Raw genomic sequence first — 20,061 nt, forward strand, 5'->3', positions numbered from 1 at the left:
ATTAACATTTTATCTAGATTAATAGAACATCATAAAATAGAAATGTTAAAAAGATCTATGTTCAAACGCCAATGTCTATTCCATCTAACCATTGAAGTGTAGCAGATGCTAGACTGTATACACTCTCAGCCTATAGCCAGTCATAGTGTTATCTACAGTTTGATGTGGAACCCTGCAGTCACACTGAGGGGGAGATATTTATATAGAGTCCTGGCACTATGTGAATCCTTTTCAAGATTTTCCATTTCTGATGTGGTAGTTCAAAGCCTGACACTTTTTTGTGAGATCATTTATGTATCTTCCTATGGTTAGGCATTCAGTAAACCATATGGCTTTCCATTGGGAATCTATTTTAAACTTGTTGAGCAGCTTTTGTGCAAAATGGGGGCTTCTTAAATTTTAATCTTCCTGCTGATAAATGAGGAAGGTTGGCATGTACAGTGGGAATGAATTGTTTGTAATGTTTCTGTATTCTCTCACTAGTGCATCTTGTCTTCTTAAAGATGGTAATATGATATGACTCAAAACAGGAGGTCAGCAAGGCAGAGTGGTTTAATGCATTCGCTGATAATCCTCATGGTGTCATTGAGTCTGGCATCTAACTTTTTAGTATAGCAGCTATTGAGATCTACAGAGTACTCTACTGTGAAGTAGATCAACCCTAATGCTGATGTGCTGAGGGTGGCCATTAAAGTCCCCATTTAATTCCACATAAATTATACAGCCCTAATGAGCAAAAATATAAAATAAAATGTTATTTTATCCAATCAAAAAACTATGGCACAATTTAGGAAGTTGACAAATAGATTTTTAAGATGGGCTGTAAGCTGCCCAGACTTAGCCTGAGATAAGATGGCCAATACATTTTACAAAAATAAATAAATAAAATTATAAAATAAAATAATAAATAACAAAGTGAAATGAAATAAATAAAATAAGGTGAATAAATGGGAAATTATGTGAGTGAAACTATGGGAAGTCTTACAGACTGAAACCTATCCAGTGTGATGAAATGAATTCTGGAGCAAATGTAATTTGTGAAAATCAGATAACACAAAATCTGAAAGTGATATGGAGCCTCATTTCATACTCCAGGGACATTCTGAGAACAAATGCCAAAAATTAGTATCATTGTCATCTTACAGAATTTGTAGCTTCAGCCCTGTAATAAATGTAATATGATGTACAAGTTAACATGAATAAAATAAAGTACAAGTAAGCATTAGGTTTCAATTCTTAATTTGAATATTTTGTTTTTTTTCCTGATGTTGATTAATAGATATCACCTAGGTGATGCCTCCAAGGTCTCCCTCCTAGTGGTTTCATTATTTTAATTGATGAAGATTTTAAAGTGATGATGCACATTCATTGAGATCATCACTCATTAAATTGTTAGAAGGAAAAAACAGATATCAGTCCAAGAAAAATCAAACAGCCAAGTATATGTCTCAGTCATAAGCAAGAGAATAATCCTTTATTGAGAAATTTAAAAATAACAGGGATGGAGGTAATCATTTCATTTTATTCCATGTTATAACATTTCATAATCTTATTTATTATTTGTAACAGTTGTAGATATTTTTTTCTATAAACATTTGAATGAATGAGAAAAAGTATCAAGCATACTAAAATTAATATTTAATTTGATACTTAATATATTTTAATGCAAACCTATGTATCTCTCTAGCACTCCAGCATCAACAATATTGACATAAAGAACAAGACTGCTGTATTGGAATTTATCCTTGTTGGGCTATTTACAACAACTGAAATGCAGATCCTTCTCTTTTGGGTATTCATTTTCATCTATGCTATGGCCCTAATTGCCAACTTCATCCTCATTCTTACTATATACTCTTATAGTAAACTCCACACCCCCATGTATTTCCTCATTGTAAATTTGTCCTTAGTGAATGTTTTCTCCATTTCAGTTACAATACCTAAATTGCTACACAATCTTTTGACTGGAAGAAAGACCATCTCATTTTATGGATGCATTGCACAGGTCTATCTGTTTATCTGGGCTTTGGGAACAGAACTCCTCCTCCTGTCATTCATGGCTTTTGATCGCTATGCTGCTATCTGTCATCCTTTGCAGTACTCTGTTATTATGAAGAAGGAAGTGTGCTTGGGCATAGCAAGTATTGTATGGATTTTTGGAATGATCAATTCTGGAATCCATGCTGGACTTATGTTAAAACTCTCTTTTTGTAACTCCAATATTATCAATCACTTCTTCTGTGATATACCCCCTCTATTGCAACTCTCATGTTCAGATACACATCCAAATGAAACTATGGCATTTATTTCGGATGTGATATTTGGGATTTGCAGCTGTGGACTAACTTTCACATCCTATTTTTTTATATTAAAAACAATTAGTTCATTGCGTTCCACTGAAGGAAAGAAGAAAGCCTTTTCCACATGTTCTTCACACTTCATTATAGTCAGTATTTTCTTTTCTTCAGTGATCTACACATATATCAGGCCCTCCTCAGTCTACGCTCTTGATCAGGACAAGCTAATTTCCCTTCTTTATTCAGTGGTAACTCCAATTGTTAATCCAGTCATATATTCATTGAGAAACAAAGATTTTATAGAAGGATTCAAAGCACTTATAAGGCGAATTAGATTGCTAAATTGACCTATATTTTGAAACACCAATCTGGAGAAAAAAATCTAGTAGACAAAGTCCAACACTTTCTCTAAAATACAACGTATTTTTCATTTGTTTTTTGTGTGTTTTCTCTAATTATATATAATAAATGTGTATATACATTATTATCCATAATAGTTTTTCCTTCTCTGTGTAGGACATTAAAATTCTAATATTTGTAATAGAAAGTTTTATGAAACACCATAGGTATGTGATGTGTGTGTGTGTGTGTGTGTGTGTGTGTGTGTGTGTTGTATTCAGATCTTTTCCCATGTAAAATTGAGATTGTCTTGGCAATGTTTTGGTAAGGTCCCACTCACCATCTTCAGGCTGGTGTTTTTGGCTTCGTGCTTGTGCAAGTAAAGCGTGAAATTGATTTTGAAGGAACCAAATTATCTCCAAAACAGAACACTTCAACAAGAGAATTATTATGGAAGCCATCGAAATAGAGAAACACCCCCACAACATGAATAAATGTGACAATACTTCCTGCCTACCAGACATCTGAAAACCAGCCCTAGTCAACAAATGAACCCCACCCACCACCCAGATCGTTACAACACAAAAGAACAATGGACACACAACCAGCACCTCAGCCACACAGGATGATACGAAACAGCCGACCAATCTACAAACATCAACTCCATCTACCAATCAGGATGCATCTACACAGCCAACCAACCCACTTACAGCACAAAGCCAGCACTCCACCCTCCTGCAAGATTTATAGAAAGACGGCAGCTCTGACCACGCTTTACTTGCACAAGCATGAAGCCGAAAACACCAGCCTGAAGTTAGAACACAAATCTAACAAAGGCAACATAAAAAGTGGCCTTCTGCCTGGATGGCTCCTAGGGTGATCTGAAAGACAGAAAAGGGAAGCAGTATGCTCCCTCCCATATTTGCGCATACCAGAAGTTGTGAAACTACACACACACACACACACACACACACACACACACACACACACGAGTGTGTGTGTATCTCCTAAGTTGAAAAATTATTGGGATCAACAGATATAGCATCCAGATCTCTTTTGAGTTGTTCTCATTCAATGTTCCTATATTAGAACATTTTCACTGAATAATCTTGGTCTCAATGGTAAATGATCTCAGTTAGAAAACAGATCTACACTCAGATGCATATGTAAACTTCATGCAAATGAAAAGTTGATGAAAAGATGGAATGGAGAAGATGGACTGATTATATTCAAAATAATATGGGACTAAGAATTTTCAGTTAGCTTATGAATGAATGAACAAGGAATGTTACAATTCATCTAAAGTTAGATTACAAAAGGGGAGTTAAAGTACAAATGAAGGTACGATGCCAAAGTTAGTTTATTTAGTGTATGATTGTTAAATGTTTATACCCTGTATTTGCTCTGGGATGTTGGGGGGGGGGGCTAGGGGGTTGTGGGATTGTGGGGGAGGAGGGAAGGGGAAAGGTATACTATTGTAAAACTTATTAAACTTTTTAATAAAAAAAGAAAAGTTCTAGTCAAGCTATATCTTCCCTTAGTAAATTTTATATCACTGTTTACTTCTTGTGCCATTATCTGTCTTTGGATGTTGGCGATCCTATTTTTATCAACAACTGCACAAAAAAGTGCTGTTTAGTTTTGTCCAAACCAGTCCCTTAGATTTTGAAGCTATGAAGTCAATCTTTCCTTGGAGGATTAAATGAAGTAGCAATATTTTTCTGAGTTGTTACATCACATGTCCAAAATACTCTAACTTTCACTTTTTTATGTTTTGATGAGGGGTAAGCATTTAGGCAAATATTTCACCATGTTACACTAATATTGTGAATTTTTTGCAAATATCTTGGGTTTGTGAATATTTAAAATTTTCCATATTGCAGAGGTCAAGTCATAACATAACAAATTTAAGTAGTCAAATAATATGTCATATAACTACACATAATATTAGTTTTCCACAGAAAGGGAATAAGGCAAGCAGGTTGCATGATATATGGTATGTGTGGATTTTGAATTTTTCTTCAAAGCAGCTAATAATTGTATACAAGATGTGCTTTTGAAGCATAGTCATTGACTCTTGGATCCCTTGTGAAGTGGCTCTCTCATGAAATTTCTCTTTTAAATTCACACAGTTGTAATGTGTGTTGTTTTCTAAGGCTATTTCAGCAATAAAATTGCTTATAGATAGTGATCCTCAAATTGAAGTTGTCAGTGGGAACTTCAATATAAAAGGTGATCTTCCTCCCAAGACCAATGTGGCTAAGGACCAAGGCTAAAGTTACAGGGGGGGTACCCTTCCCTTTTCATTTTCTCAGTAAAAGCAACTGAGTAATATTTCACATGTTTTAATGCTAAATACTCTTTGATATTTGAATTATTAAAACATTAAAATATTGTATTTATGTTTAAGGTAAAAGTTCTTCTTCGACATATGTGTTAGTCATTCCCCGACTCTGGGGCGGTGCTCATCTCCATTTCAAAGCCAAAGAGCCAGTACTGTTCGAAGACGTCTCTGTGATCATGTGGCCGGTATAACTAAATGCCGAAGGTGCCCAAAATGCTGTTACCTACTCACCAAAAGTGGTTCCTATTTTTCTACTTGCATTTGTACATGCTACATGGAAACAGGGATGTGGTGGCTCAGTGGCCTAGATGCTGAGCTTGTTGATCAGAAAGGTCAGAAGTTTGGTGGTTTGAATCCCTAGTGCTGCATAATGGAGTGAACTCCTGTTACTTGTCTCAGCTTCTGCCAACCTAGCAGTTTGAAAGCATATAAAATGCAAGTAGAAAAATAGTGACCACATTGATGGGAAGGTAACAGCATTCCATGCTCCTTCAGCATTTAGTCATGCTGGCTACATGACCTTGGAGATGTCTTTGGACAGCACTGGCTCTTTGGCTTTGAGCATGGCCCTCTAGTCAGCTTAAAAAAATAAGATCCCAATGCAAAAACCAATACCTTCTTTCTTATGAAACAACAATCAAATCAACCACTTGACAGGCTCCATCACAGGCCCATTGACAAACTCATGTCTTTAGGATCTTTCAAAGGAATGTCAAAGTGGGGAACAATCTTATTTCTGTGGAAATGATGCTATACACAGAGTGAGACACTATGCAGAAGGGTCTTTTTGGTCCTATCAAATGGACCTCCTTAATAGAGGGAGCCTATTAGAGGTGGATTGCCAATTTTTTTTATTACTGGTTCGGGTGCACAATATTTTTATGCATGTGCAGAAATGTTTTGCACATGTGCAAAAGCGTCTGGGTGGGTGGGTGGGGCCTCCAACTGCCTCTACTACTGGTTCACCTGACCCGGGCCAAACCGGCAGCAACTCATCTTTGGAGCCCATATCCTGCCTTCCTACTCTCAAGTAGATATAAGTGGGAAAAGACAAATAACCTGGTCCCAAGCTATGTAGGGCTTTAAAGGTGACAATCAACAACTTGAATTAGTCCCATAAGGAAACTGACAGCAAATTCAATTCTTGCAAATGAAGTCACACCTGTGCAAATCTAGACTTGCACAGAACCATGTAGGTCACCATATTTTGAACCAAACAAAGGACAGACATGACAGTAATACTTTTTCAAGGACAGACATGGCTGTAATAAAGACTGGGCTTGGGTGACTGTGAGTAGAGATTTTTAGATTATCTTTCAGGAAAAATATAACAAAACTTGCTTCAAAAATTAAATCATGTTCTCAATCGACAAAAATTGACTTCAAAATTAAATCATGCTTTCTATCTGGAAGACTACCTGGGGGAGTAAGAATACTTTATTTCTGTATATCAGTTCTGGGTTTTGTCTGTAAAGTAAGCAGATTTTTTGAAATAGCTGATTATTTGGAAATGTTGCCTCATTCCAAAGAAACAAAAGCTGAGTAACACTAAGTTACACTACATGACTAAGTTGCTACAGAACTTCATCTACCTTGAAGGGGAAAAAAAGACACAACAAAATTGTCCAACAATATGTTCATTAATATAATTGCATCAGGAAATTCTGAAAAGCCTGATTGGAACAATTTGATGAAGTCCCAGAGATCACATTCCATTGGCATCCTGATTTATATAATGTAAGTTTCCACTCATCCCTGGCTTGATTCATAAACAAGATTTATAACAGGACAAAGCCAATCGTCAAAGGCTATTATGATGTAGAAATGATTAGGAATTGAACCTTGCCAGATGCCAGCGCTGACATTAATTATAAACTAACAAAGGGGGAAATGGCATAACTTTCAACAATGAAAAATATGAAGGCAAGTATTTCATATAATTATTTTCCTTCATCCCAGGTATTTCCATAATTCATATGTGAAACATCAAAGAGTCTCAAGGCTTTTGCTATATGATGGTAAAAAAAATGATTTCACTGGCATCTAGATTTGGAATTAAAGTGAGCTTAAATCATGAGAGTCAATTTAATGTAGTGGATAAGACATCAAGCTAGAAACTGGAAGTTCTAATCCTGCTTCAGACCCAGATCCAGCTGAGTCACCTTAGGCCAGTCATTTTCTGTCAGACCTAGGAAGGAAGGAATGGTAAAAGCAAGCTTCTGAAAAACCTTGCAAAAAAGACTGTAGGGATTTTTCCAAGCAGTCTCCAAGAATCAGACATGATTGAATAACAACAATGAAATTTAATTAGGATGATTTTTGGGGAATAGTGAAGTTCATAAGTAAGCAAAGTCTCACATATTATAGTTATCTACTTGACCACAATGGATCTATTTCCAATCCATAGCAATAATATTGTGAACTTGGTACCAATTTGCCTTTCATGGTAACTTGAGTCACCTTGAGCACTATAATAAAATTGGAAATGCTTCAATGCAATAGAAATAGAAAATATTTTCATAGAAAATATTCCAGTGCTTTGTTCTCTGAAAAATGAGCATCAGTTTCTCAATATTTCATCTGAATATTTTTCAACATTGAAAGGTAGACAATGGGGCAGGGGAGTTATGTAATGGTGATGATAAATAAATATGATTTATTAAGAGTATTTAGAAAGTGTAATTGGTCCAGAATGCAGCAGCACAGACAATTTTGGAAGTCCCTAGGGTGGCATTGTTATGCAAGCTGCTTTGGTTGATTATCTGCTTCTGGGTGCAATTCAAGGTGTTGGTTATTACCTTTAAATGTATTTATCTCATGGGTCCTGTATATCTGTGCAACAATCTTTTCCCAATGAGATTGACTTGCCCCATGCATGTTGGCAAAAGTGTTCTACTACAGATCCCACCAGTCAACTTTCTGGTGGAATCCAGGAAAATAGCCTTTTCTGCCATGGGTCTTCTTGTTGGAACATCTTGACCCAAGAGGTAAAATCTGCCCCCTGCCCCCTAAAAAGCCTTTCTTAATCCCTTATAAACTAGCTATGTCAGTTGGCATAAATCCTGAAGGAGATGCTGTTAGCTGGAAGTAGTTGGGTCAGAGTAGGTACCCCATCTCTCCTTTCCACAATCTAATTTTAATCCCTTTTATATTTACAATTATTGTGATATATTGCTTTATCTTGAAATTGCCTAAACCATTGAAAAAAAATGATAAATAAATACAACTAATATTATTTAGATCAGTGCTTCTAAGCTTGTCAGCTTTAAGATGTGCGGATTTCAACTCCCGGGATTCTTTCATGGTCCCTCTTCTAGAGAGATAATCACTTTATTTCACAAGTATTTCAAAATGTCCATATTAATATAATCCATTCATACTCATATAAAGCAATTATTATCTTCCTAATGTCAGTACAGAAAAAAATTAAGCAAGTAAGCATACCCCCAATAATAAGAAACAGCTTCCATCATAAGACAATTTTTCATATTTATTATTCTACTGGTAAGAATAAATAGGGATGAAGGCAATCATTTCACTTCATGTCATATCTTAACTTTTTCATCTTCTTTCTGTTTTGTATAAAGTATCTGAACAGAATTAATAAATTTTAAAAGTAGAATTATCATATCATGGCAAAACATGAATGAACAGTTCATATGATTCTATATAATACTAGAGTTACATTTTTTCTCTATAAAAGTGGAGGGGGGAACAATAGAGGTAAAGAAATTTAGCACCTTAATATGTAAATACATTTTCAGTGCTAGAACAGATAAAATGTTATATTACAAATTGTATGTGATATTATTAACCTCATCTTATTACTAAAGCTTCTATTTATTATTATTCCACATTCCAAAAATATGTAAGAAACATTTTATATATATATAAAATCTAATAGATACCTTTCACCCTGGCTTCGCTGATAAACGGATAAGAGCCTGTGGCCTAATGGCTAAGATCTCTGCCTAGTATGCCTAGTGTGCAATATAGCCGAGGTTCAAATCCCAGTAAGGGTATGGCTAGCTGATGAGAGCTAAATAGCTTGAAATAGATCTATACTAGTCTCCCTTTATTTATTTATCAGCACAAATAAAAAAACACAAATATAACAAAGGCAACAGTAAAAATATTGGGTTTCTGTCGTGATGGACTCTTGTGACGAGCTGAAGGACAGATGATGGAAGCAGTTAGCTTCCTCCCATAATTGGGGCTTACCAGGGGTTGTAAAAAAATCATTCATATATATATATATATATTATATAAATTATATATAAATATATAAATAAAAAGAATTTAGTGAATTTCAGTTCTGTTGATTACCACTGATATTACCAGGACTATAAGGGTTCAGAAACACCCAGGTCCATCACTAATGTGAGTGGAAGATTTTTCCATATTTTAAAATAACCACATAAAATAATCAGATTTCAATTTTTGATATAAAATTAAAAGAGGTAGAAAGAAACTGAAGAATAGTTAGATAAATTATTGAATTATGTTGATTATTATAGTAAATCATGTTTCTCTTTAGGATAGCAGCTACAACAATATTGAAATACAGAACAAGAGTGCCATATTGGAATTTATCTTGGTTGGACTATCTACAACAACTGAAATTCAGACATTCCTCTTCTGGGTATTCATATTAATCTATGTTATAGCTCTCACTGCCAATTTCATTCTTATCCTTACCATATGTACTTTCAGGAAACTCCACACACCCATGTACTTCTTCATTGTCAATTTGTCCTTAGTGAATGTAATCTCTATTTCAGCTACAACTCCTAAATTGCTCTTTAGACTTTGGACCAGAGGAAAGACCATCTCATTTTATGGATGCATTGCCCAGAGCTATCTGTTTATATGGGAACAGAACTTCTGCTTCTCTCCTTTATGGCTTTTGATCGCTATGTTGCCATTTGTCACCCTTTGCAGTACACTATGATCATGAGGAAGCAGTTTCCATAGCTATTGGCATATGGGTTGTAGGATTGGTCAATTCCTCTACACATTCTGGACTTATATTGCAGTTGTCTTTTTGTAACTCCAATGTTATCAATCATTTCTTCTGTGACATACCTCCATTGCTGCACCTCTCGTGCTCAGATATAACTCTAAATGAGATTGTTTTATCTTCCTCAGATGTTATATTTGGGATTGGTTGTTGTGGGTTGACTGTAACATCATACTTTTTTATAATAAGAGCTATCTTCAGAATCCGTTCCACTGAAGGGAAGAAGAAAGCATTTTCTATTTGCTCCTCACATTTTATTGTAGTCAGTATTTTCTATTCCTCTGTCATCTATACTTACATCAGGCCCTCTTCAGCCTACTCTCTAGACCAAGACAAACACATTGCTCTTCTTTATTCAGTGGTAACTCCTGTGGCTAATCCAATCATATATTCACTGAGAAACAAAGATTTCAAGGAAGGATTGAGAGCACTCACAAAGACAATTGGACTTCTCAGTTGATTCAATGCTGAGCTATATTCTACAGTGTAATTCTGGAAAAGCAGAATTTGTAATGATAAGATATAATAGGAATAGGAAATAGGAATAGGAATAGGAAAGTTTATTTATAGGCCGCCGCAAATGTGCAATACATATATTGCACATTTTTAACCAGAAAATATACATGCATGCCAGTGGTGAGTTGCTAACTGGTTTTCTACCAGTTTGGTTATGTTTGTGCTTGTGCTCATGCTCGTGCATGTGCAATACTTCTGTGCATGCACAGAAGCATCCGGGTGAGTGGGCAGAGCCTCCCACCATTGCCACTATCGGTTCAGCCAAACTGGACTGAACCAGGAGCAAACCACCTCTGATGCATGATTATGCATATGCAAATGCACACACACACACACACACACACACACACACACACACACACACACACACATCAAAACACAGACATTTGTATATTTCCAAAGTTAATTGAAAACACAAATGTATATATCCAAATAAATGTTTTGAACTCTTAATAAAGTTTTATGCTCCTCTAGCAACCACTAAAATTAAGACAGCAACATACTTCAGTTTGCACAATTTAACAGGAAAATTGATACAAAACATAAGGACAAATTATGAGTGGCATTAGAAATAACAAAAAATCAAGAAAATTCATCCAATAATGGCTCAATTTACTTTATCCCAGACCTTGGAGGAATATTTAATAGCTTTCTGAATATGATCTACATAGGGACCATCTTGATCTCTGGGGATAAATCATTTCACAAGGCAGCTGTCATAAGGGAGAAGGTATGCTTTCTGACACTGCTTAAGCAATGGGACTCGGAGCAGAAACAACCACAGAAAGATGTTCCCTTATATAACCAGGATCTATGCTATGAAGGACTTTATAGGTGAATCTGAACTCTGATAATTATGATGCCTGGTTTAAGGATTCTTTTGTTGAAATGACAGAAATAAAATTCAGGGTTCAGAGTTGTGGAAACCTTGATAAAGAAACCAAAGCTTACAGTTGAACTACAGGAGGGAAGCACAAACATTTTTATAACTTTTAAAACTTATCTCTAGTAAGCAATCTTCCTGTTAGGTAACCAAATAAAACTAATAAACCTATATATGTTTGCTTAGAGTTGCATTTGGGATTTTTGCAGCCTTATTAGAAGACCCATATTTGTCCAGTACTAACTTTGTCCAGCACTAAATAAATGTGTGTGAGAGAGAATCTGGTTTCTGCCTTTTGTTCATGTTGAGCAACATCTGGTCTCTGATTAACAGCACCTTGAATTGCAACAAAAAAGTATTTAATAATCATTGCAACATTCACGTGAGTTACATGTACATTATGAGATATGTCCAATACTGCCTGTAGCATTAAATTCTGGATTAACAGTAGCTTTTGAATGGTCTTCAAGAATAGCCTCATATAATATACCTTAACTAATCTATTTATAGGATGTAAAGTAGGGGGCACAGTAGGTAAGACACTGAGCTTATCAACCAGAAAGGTCAGCAGTTTAGCAGTTCAAATCCCTAGCACCATGTAATGGAGTGAGCTCCCATTACTTGTCCCAGTTTGAAAGGATGTAAAAATGCAAGTAGAAAAAAATAGGGACCACCTTTGATGGGAAGATAACAGTGTTCCGTGTGGCTTCGACATTTAATCATGCCATTGATATGACTATGGAGACATCTTCAGACAGCGCAATCAGATAGATAATAACAAATTGGGAATGACTAGCACATATGTACAAGGGAACCTTTGCCTTTATATTTAGTCTAATAGGGGGGAAAAACTAAGGGTGACATGATAGCAGTGTTCCAATATCTAAGGGACTGCCACAAAGAAGACAGGATCAACCTATTTTCCAAAACACCTTAAAGCAGAGCAAGAAGCAATGGATGGAAACTAACAAGAAGAGACCCAACCTAGAACTAAGGAGAAATTTCCTGATAGTGGGAACAATTATTCAGTGAAATGACTTACCTCCAGAAGCTGTGGATAGCAATAGCACTTAGCATTTAGACTTACATACCGCTTCATAGTGCTTTTACAGTCCTCTCTAAGCGGTTTAAAGAGTTAGCACATTCCTCCCAACAATGGGTCCTCATTTTACCCATCTCAGAGCGATGTAAGACTGAGTCAGTGAGATTTGAACTGCTGAATTGCAGCTAGCAGTCAGCTGAAGTAGCCTGTAGTATTGCACTCTAACCACTGCACCATTTCAGCTCTTGTTTAGAAGAATTTTGAATCTTGGATCTTTACCAAGGCCTTTGGGGAAGAAAGTTGAGACTCCCTGCTTCATCACCCTTGCCATCTTTTAGTCTTTTTAAAACATTTTATTGATTTTATGTCATTTATTTGATTGTTATGGATTACCCAGAACCATTGAGTTATCCCTAAGTTAGGGATAACAGAACAGAATAAAAGAAGTGGAAAGGATCTTGGAGGCCTTCTAGTCCAACCTCCTGCTCAAACAAGAAATTCTATGCCATTTCAGACAAATGGCTACCCAATCTCTTCTTAAAAACATCCAGCATTATAGTATGTCAATTGCGCCTGCGTGTGATTCAAGGTTATATTTAAAGCCCTATATTAGGAACAACCTGTGTTCATAACATCTTCTTGGACAATTTGACCAGAAAGAGTATTAAAATGATTTCTTATGTTAAACAATATCCTCTTTCATTAGTGCTCTGTATGTGCTCTACAGTAGCACTATCCTCTGGAACAATAATACTCCAAGATCCAGATGACTTCTGTTCTACTTTTGTTTAGAAGAAATTTGAAGCCTGGGTCTTTACCCAGGCCTTTGGGGAGGCAGGTGGAGGCTCCTTGCTTTATCACCCTGGCCATCTTTTATTTTTTTAAAACATTTTATTGATTTTATTGTTATTTATTTGATTGTTATGGGTTGCCCAGAATGATTTAGAATTAGGTGGTGTACAAATTCAATTTATTGTTCTTGTTTTTGTTATTTATATCCTAAATATGATGAAATTTGTGTAGAGGTTAGATCAGGGTTGGGCTGCTCTTGGCATTACTGAGTCAGTTTAGTGAGTGCAAAAATGTTGTGAGTGCATAAATGCCAGATGTGCACTCCTCGTGAGTGCTCATTTGCACAAAAATAGGTTTACGCATATGCAAAATATTTAAAAAAATAAAACAATATTTTTTGCAATTACAATTGTTCTGTGCATGTACAGAACCAAAAGTCAGATGGCTGCCCAATAGGAGAACCAGTTCAGGGGCATGCCAGGTCTGATCGCTGCTGGTTTCAATGACCCAGGCCACCAAACCACTACCAGTTCTACCAAACTGGTCCAAACCGGTAGAAAACATACCTCTGGGTTAGATATGCGGAATCAATAGTATAACCAACAAAATAAGCAAAGGATATTTATTCTAAAAATAAATTTGTTGCATGGTTACTTTAATTATGATGATGTCCCAAAGGTCAGTTTCCCAGTGGCATCATCATTACATGCAAAAAAGTCTCTTCATTAGTCATTATTTTGATCAACAAAGTATGTTCTTAAATGAACCAACTCATTTTTCAGCAGAAATTATGCTCCTTAAAAAGAATAGGAGCTGATCATTTCCAGATGCCAAAGCTGAAAATAATTCTGAACTTCAAGAGGGAAATTTCAAGAAAAACTCATCAACAATAGCAATGATGGCAAGTATTATCATTTTCCTTCATCCTAGCTAATTCCTCCAATATTTCCTCCAATTTCAACAAATAAGGTAAAGGCTTCTATTAAATATTTGTAGACCAAACTATTTCATTTGGATGCAGATTTGGAGTGCAGATAGCCTACATAAATTAGACTCTTTGCAATTAGGATCATATGTTGGGAGTCATTCATTTATAACTAAGCAAAGTCCCACATATTTTGGTTGCCTATTTTTACCATGAAAAATATGTTCCCAGTCCATTGTAATAAGTACTGTGAGTGTTAATATAAGAGTATATATTGGGGTTGAAATATGTAGTCCTTGGTATTTGAGAAATAAGGGGCATTTTACTTTTCAGCAAATTCAAAGCAATAGTAGAAACAGAAGCATTCTTTCCAGCTCTGTACTAACTAGTAATTCTAGTAAGTATATAGTAATTCTGTAGTACAGTATAAGAGTCAATTTACTATAATGTATATGTGGTTAGTGTGTTGTCTTTTAAGACATATGATTAAGAAGGAATGGAGAAGGAGGAGAGAAGGTAGGAACGAATTACAATGATCAATTGAAATAACTTTTGATTAGAATCAAATCAAAATTTCCCGATAAGGAAATTTTCTGCAAGTGAAAATAAATCTCATCAAAGAGACCTAGTCAGTTGACTATTTTACAATTTCAAAATAAAATAAGAAATAGAATTATAACTGAAACAAAATTTTTATCCATTCTTATCATGTGACCTGGGAATGTAGAAGTCAGTTGAAATTGCTTTGAGGATGATTCAACTCATATTTCACAATTGACAGAGGAACTTTCTCCTATTCCTCTTCTTTCTGCTTGTTTGTTAAAATGGTATGTAAACAGTAATTAGGTTCTTTCAAAAGCCTTCTGTCATTTCTTCTGAAGAGACAAATTTTCTGAAAAGATTTCTGAACAACTAATCATATTGACTCTTTTATGTTCTTAACAGTTGAATTCTGAGGTAATTCAGGACAGTATTGTTCTTCATACAAGAACATCTCTCTCTCTCTCTCTCTCTCTCTCTCTCTCTCTCTCTCTCTCTCTCTCTCTCTCTCTCTCTCTCTCTCATCTATCTATCTATCTATCATCATCTATCACATAGAGTAACAGGATTACATAACACAGTATACATATACAGTATTTTGGTTACCCTGAGCAGGATAATCATTTGCACTTAAAAAAAGAATTTGATTTTATTTTGACTCAGCATTTCCGGATGGAAAAATGGATACAATAATAATCAGGAAAATCTAGTGTCTGTATGTTGAACAAAGCACAAATTTTCCACATTTTATTGTATCTATATTGTGAATTATAAACATATAACATCATTAGATGTTAATTTTGTTGCTAAAGGAATTAAGAACAGTTGTCACATGTAGAAAAATCCCAATATTATGCAACTATACATTTATATTTAATGTAAAACTATTTACCTCTCTAGAATACCAGCATCAACCGTATTGAAATAAAGAACAGGACAACCGTAATGGAGTTCATCCTGGTTGGTCTATCAGCAACAACTTACATGCAGATATTTCTGTTCTGCATATTTATAACCATCTATGTTACAGCCCTAAGTGCCAACTTCATCCTCATCCTTACCATATGGACTTTCAGGAAACTCCACACACCCATGTACTTCTTCATTGTCAATTTGTCCTTAGTGAATGTATTCTCTATTTCAATCACAATACCTAAATTGCTCCAGAGTTTTTTGACTGGAAGGAAGACAATCTCATTTCATGGTTGCCTTACTCAGGCCTATATGTTTATATGGGCTGTAGGGACAGAACTTCTGCATCTCTCCTTTATGGCTTTTGATCGTTATGTTGCCATCTGTCACCCTTTGCAGTACCCCATGATCATGAGGAAGGAAGTGTGTGCTTGTATAGCTATTGGAGTGTGGATGGTAGGACTGGTTAATACTTCAACTCATTCTGGACTGTTGAACCAGCTATCTTTTTGTAACTCCAATGTTATCAATCATTTCTTTTGTGACCTTCCCCCTTTATTGCACCTCTCATGCTCAGATCCAAGTCTAAATGTATATGTGTTATCTGCCTCAGATTGGATATTGGGAGTTGGTTGTTGTGGGTTCACTTTAACATCATATTTATTTATAATAAGAACAATCTTCAGAATCCGTTCCACTGAAGGGAAGAAGAAAGCATTCTCCACTTGTTCCTCACATTTTATAATAGTCAGTATTTTTTACTCCTCTGTAATTTATACTTATATCAGGCCATCGTCAGCCTACTCTCCAGAACAAGATAAGATTGTTGCTCTCCTTTATTCAGTGGTAACCCCTCTTGCTAATCCAGTCATATATTCACTAAGAAACAAGGATTTTAAGGAAGGATTTAAAACACTTATAGGGAGAATCCGGCTGTTGGAGTAGGCTTCAATGCTGAGAATAAGTCTGAGAAAAGAAAAAAAATGTTAACAAGACCACCTAATAAAAGCCAACACATTGTACATAAATAGAACACTTTTTCATTTTATATAGTTGTATTTCTAAATTCTATTCTGATTCTTCTGTTGTCCATGTACAGCATAATGACTGTATTTATTTATGTATATGTTAATTTAATAATTCTGAAACTTACATAGAAGGTGAATACTGGGAAATATATATAGATGCTAAATATTTTCCTCTTTGTGGTACCCCTAACTGCAGTGACATGCAGTTAGGGGAGGTAGGGGAGACAGGGGAGGCAGGGCCTCACCACTGTCATCATTTAAAAAAAATTAAAAGGAAAAAGGTTGAGGTAGTTGCTTAATGACTCTGCTTAGTGCTTAATTGTTTAAAAAAGCCTCTTTAAAAAGTGCCTTCTGAAGGGGGAGGCGAGAGAACGACGTGCCTCATTTAGTCTATCTTTAAGATCACTTGAGCAGAGTTAAGCAAGGGTTAAAAGGCGAAAAATTCCTTATGTAGATGAGGCATGTGGTTCTCTCGCTTCCTCCTGTAGAGGGCACTTTTTTAGAGGCTTTTTTTAAACAGTTAAGCAGAGTCATCCATTGGAGGCTCTGGCAGCAGCTAACCCAGTCTGACTTCAGCAGTTCTTGCCTTGTTCTTTTACATTTTTACATTTTCATCATGGCAGACAAGAGGAGAGTGAAATCCTCTGTGAAACAGCTGGAAAAGGTATGTGGGTCGGAGGGGAGTGGGGAGGAATTCAAAATTATTGTAATTTGTTAATAATTGCAATTTGTATTATTGTAAGTTGTGTGTGTGTGTGTGTGTGTGTTACCCGCCTCTGCTGGTGCGCGGGCTGGCACTTTTTATTTTTAAAGCTCTGCCTCTGTGTCCACCATAGATGTGGTTGCAGGGCTTTAAAGTGGCAGCAGAGGCCCGGTGGCAGGGCTTTAAAATCCCAGTGCCGCGTCTGCCTTGGAGCAGGACGCATTCCGCTCTATGGCAGATTCAGCAGCAGGGCTTTAAAGTGGCAGCAGGGCCCTGGCGGCAGGGCTTTAAAGTGCCGGCAGGGCCCCGGGGGCAGGGCTTTAAAGTCCCAGCACCGCGTCCGCCATAGAGCGGGACATGTCCCGCTTTATGGTAGACACAGTGGCTTTGGCACGGCTTTCTGAAAGCCCCGTTGAAGCCCCCGTGCTGGCAGACAGAAGGCAGCTTTAGCCCACTTGCCTCACCGGCCATGAATCTCACCTCATGTCACTGGACCTCTGTATATGATGTCCTTCAAGAAAGGAACCTCACTCACATACAATCATGTATGTCTATGGTTTTTCCTACTTAGATTTGTAGTGAAGGTGCCATGCTTACCATAAAGTATCATTTGAGTAGGGATAGTAGGTTTAAAGTGCATATCTTGTGTCCTTATGGTATGTGCTTCAGTATTACTAAACACTGGTAGGGCTCTTTATTTATTGTGTATTCAAAAATATCAACACTTCTTGTTAAACTGTTTTGTGCTTTCATGTTTTAAAATTGTACTTTTATTTGGGTAGCATACAATATACATTGCCACATCATGCAAGATCACTTAATTATGAAAAATAAAAATGTTTCTTTCAATTATTTTATTTATTTATTTACTCAATTCAGATAATATATTTTTATCCAGAATGTTTCAAGGAAATTTGGTGACAACGTATATCAATATCAATCTTTGTTTGACTCAAAGACTTTAAAGATATGGATAAGGACAATTTGTTTATTCACCAATCTCTACACACACACACACACACACACACACACACACATTCTATTTTGGCTATTGATTGTTTATAAGTTGTGATGCTCCAGCACTGGAAGTTTTTAAAGAGATTAGACAACTATTTGTCTGAAATGGGCCATGGAACATGCAGTCAGGGGAGGCAGGGGAGTCATAGCCTCACCACTGCCATTATGAAAAGAAAAGAAAATGTAAAAGGAAAAAGAATGCGCTAGTTGCTGCCAGAGTCACAGTGGATGACTCTGCTTAGTGTTTAAATGTTTAAAAAAGCCTCTAAAAAGTGCTCTCTACAGGATGAGATGGGAGAATGAGGTGCCTCATCGAGTCTGACTTTTTGATCACTCGAGCAGAGCTAAGCAAGGGTTAAAAGCCGAAAAATTCCTTATATAGATGAGGCATGTCGTCCTCCTGCCTCCTGTAGAAGGTGTTTTTTAGAGGCTCTGGGAGCAGCTAGCCCAGTCTGACCTCAGAGCTCATGCCTTTTTCCTTTTACACTTTTTTTCTTTTCATGATGGCAGGCAAGAACAGAGTTGAAATCCTCTCTGAAACAGCTGGAAAAGGTATGTGTGTGGGTCGGAGGGAGGAATTCAAACTTCATCCTCAAATGTAGATCCCTCCTCAAGTGTAGATACCTCCCCAAGTGTATTTTGATTGCATGCAGAGCTACATTGCCTTTACACACACACACACACACACACACACACACACACACACACACACACCTGGATAAAAGTATATAAGCCTAGCTTCACTAGGCTTATGGTGGCGCAGTGGTTAAATGCAGCACTGCAGGCTACTGCTAGATCAGCAGTTCAGCGGTTCAAATCTCACCGGCTCAGGGTTGACTCAGCCTTCCATCCTTCCGAGGTGGGTAAAATGAGGACCCAGATTGTTGGGGGCAATATGCTGACTCTCTGTAAACCGCTTAGAGAGGCCTGAAAGGCCTATGAAGCGGTATATAAGTCTACTGCTATATTATTCACTGATTCCAAGTTTGAAAAGGCAATGTGGCTCCACCTGCAATCAAAGACTCAAATCGAAAGGCAGCAGGGGAATGGGTGGGGGAGTATGGCAATGGAGCTGCTTTCAAGCCATTGGAAAATATATCCAATCCAACTTCTGTGTTTGTTTTTGTTTGAGATTGAGTGAGTGAGAGAGGGATCCAATTTCTCTGTGTGCGTATGTCTGTTTGAGACAGGGGCAGGGAGGGGGAGAGGGAGGAAGGAGGGGGAGGGAGAAGAAAAAGAATGAAGGAAAACTTTTTCTCAAAGGAGAAAAACAAATGCTGTCACTTTAAATCGGAACTGAACATGCCTGGCTGTGGAATTCTGGGAGTTGAAGTCCACAAGTCTAAAAGAAAATTGAAACTCCTGTGTCAGTACCTCACCAGCCATAAACTCACCGCACATCACTGAAAATGGCATAATTTTTCCTGCTGAGAGGAATTGGACCAGAAGACCTCCAAGGTCCCTTCCAAATCTGTTATTCTGTTATAGTGGGTATATTATGATTTTTCAATGAAGGACTGGTCAAGATAGATCAAGAAATATTATTACCCCATTCTTCATATATAGGGTAGAAAGGTAGGTTGGTAGGTTGGTAGGTAGGCAGGCAGGCAGGCAGGCAGGCAACAGGCAGGCAGACAAACAGACAGACAGACAGACACAGACAGATGTGTGTGTGTGTGTGTGTGTGTGTGTGTGTGTGTGTG

The 20,061-nt window shown here is 36.8% G+C and overlaps 3 protein-coding genes across 3 annotated transcripts; all 3 read left to right on the forward strand.

Annotated features, from left to right (window-relative positions):
• The first annotated feature begins 1,501 nt into the window (after window positions 1–1,501).
• Window positions 1,502–2,644, forward strand: LOC116521395 (olfactory receptor 13G1-like). The gene is made up of 2 exons (XM_032236072.1): window positions 1,502–1,507; window positions 1,688–2,644. The coding sequence occupies exons 1-2, from the start codon at window positions 1,502–1,504 to the stop codon at window positions 2,642–2,644; spliced, it is 963 nt and encodes a 320-aa protein (XP_032091963.1).
• Window positions 2,645–9,772: 7,128 nt separating this feature from the next.
• LOC116521396 (olfactory receptor 13G1-like) lies at window positions 9,773–10,460 on the forward strand. Its single transcript, XM_032236073.1, is given in 2 exon segments — window positions 9,773–9,940; window positions 9,943–10,460. Coding segments are annotated over 2 exon segments (636 nt in total). The 5' UTR covers window positions 9,773–9,822.
• Window positions 10,461–11,174: 714 nt separating this feature from the next.
• Window positions 11,175–16,555, forward strand: LOC116521397 (olfactory receptor 13G1-like). Its single transcript, XM_032236074.1, has 3 exons — window positions 11,175–11,246; window positions 15,104–15,115; window positions 15,599–16,555. The coding sequence occupies exons 1-3, from the start codon at window positions 11,175–11,177 to the stop codon at window positions 16,553–16,555; spliced, it is 1,041 nt and encodes a 346-aa protein (XP_032091965.1).
• The last annotated feature ends 3,506 nt before the right edge of the window (window positions 16,556–20,061 follow it).

The sequence above is a fragment of the Thamnophis elegans genome, chromosome Z (genome assembly GCF_009769535.1).
Source record: "Thamnophis elegans isolate rThaEle1 chromosome Z, rThaEle1.pri, whole genome shotgun sequence".
In the NCBI taxonomy this organism is placed as follows: domain Eukaryota; kingdom Metazoa; phylum Chordata; class Lepidosauria; order Squamata; family Colubridae; genus Thamnophis; species Thamnophis elegans.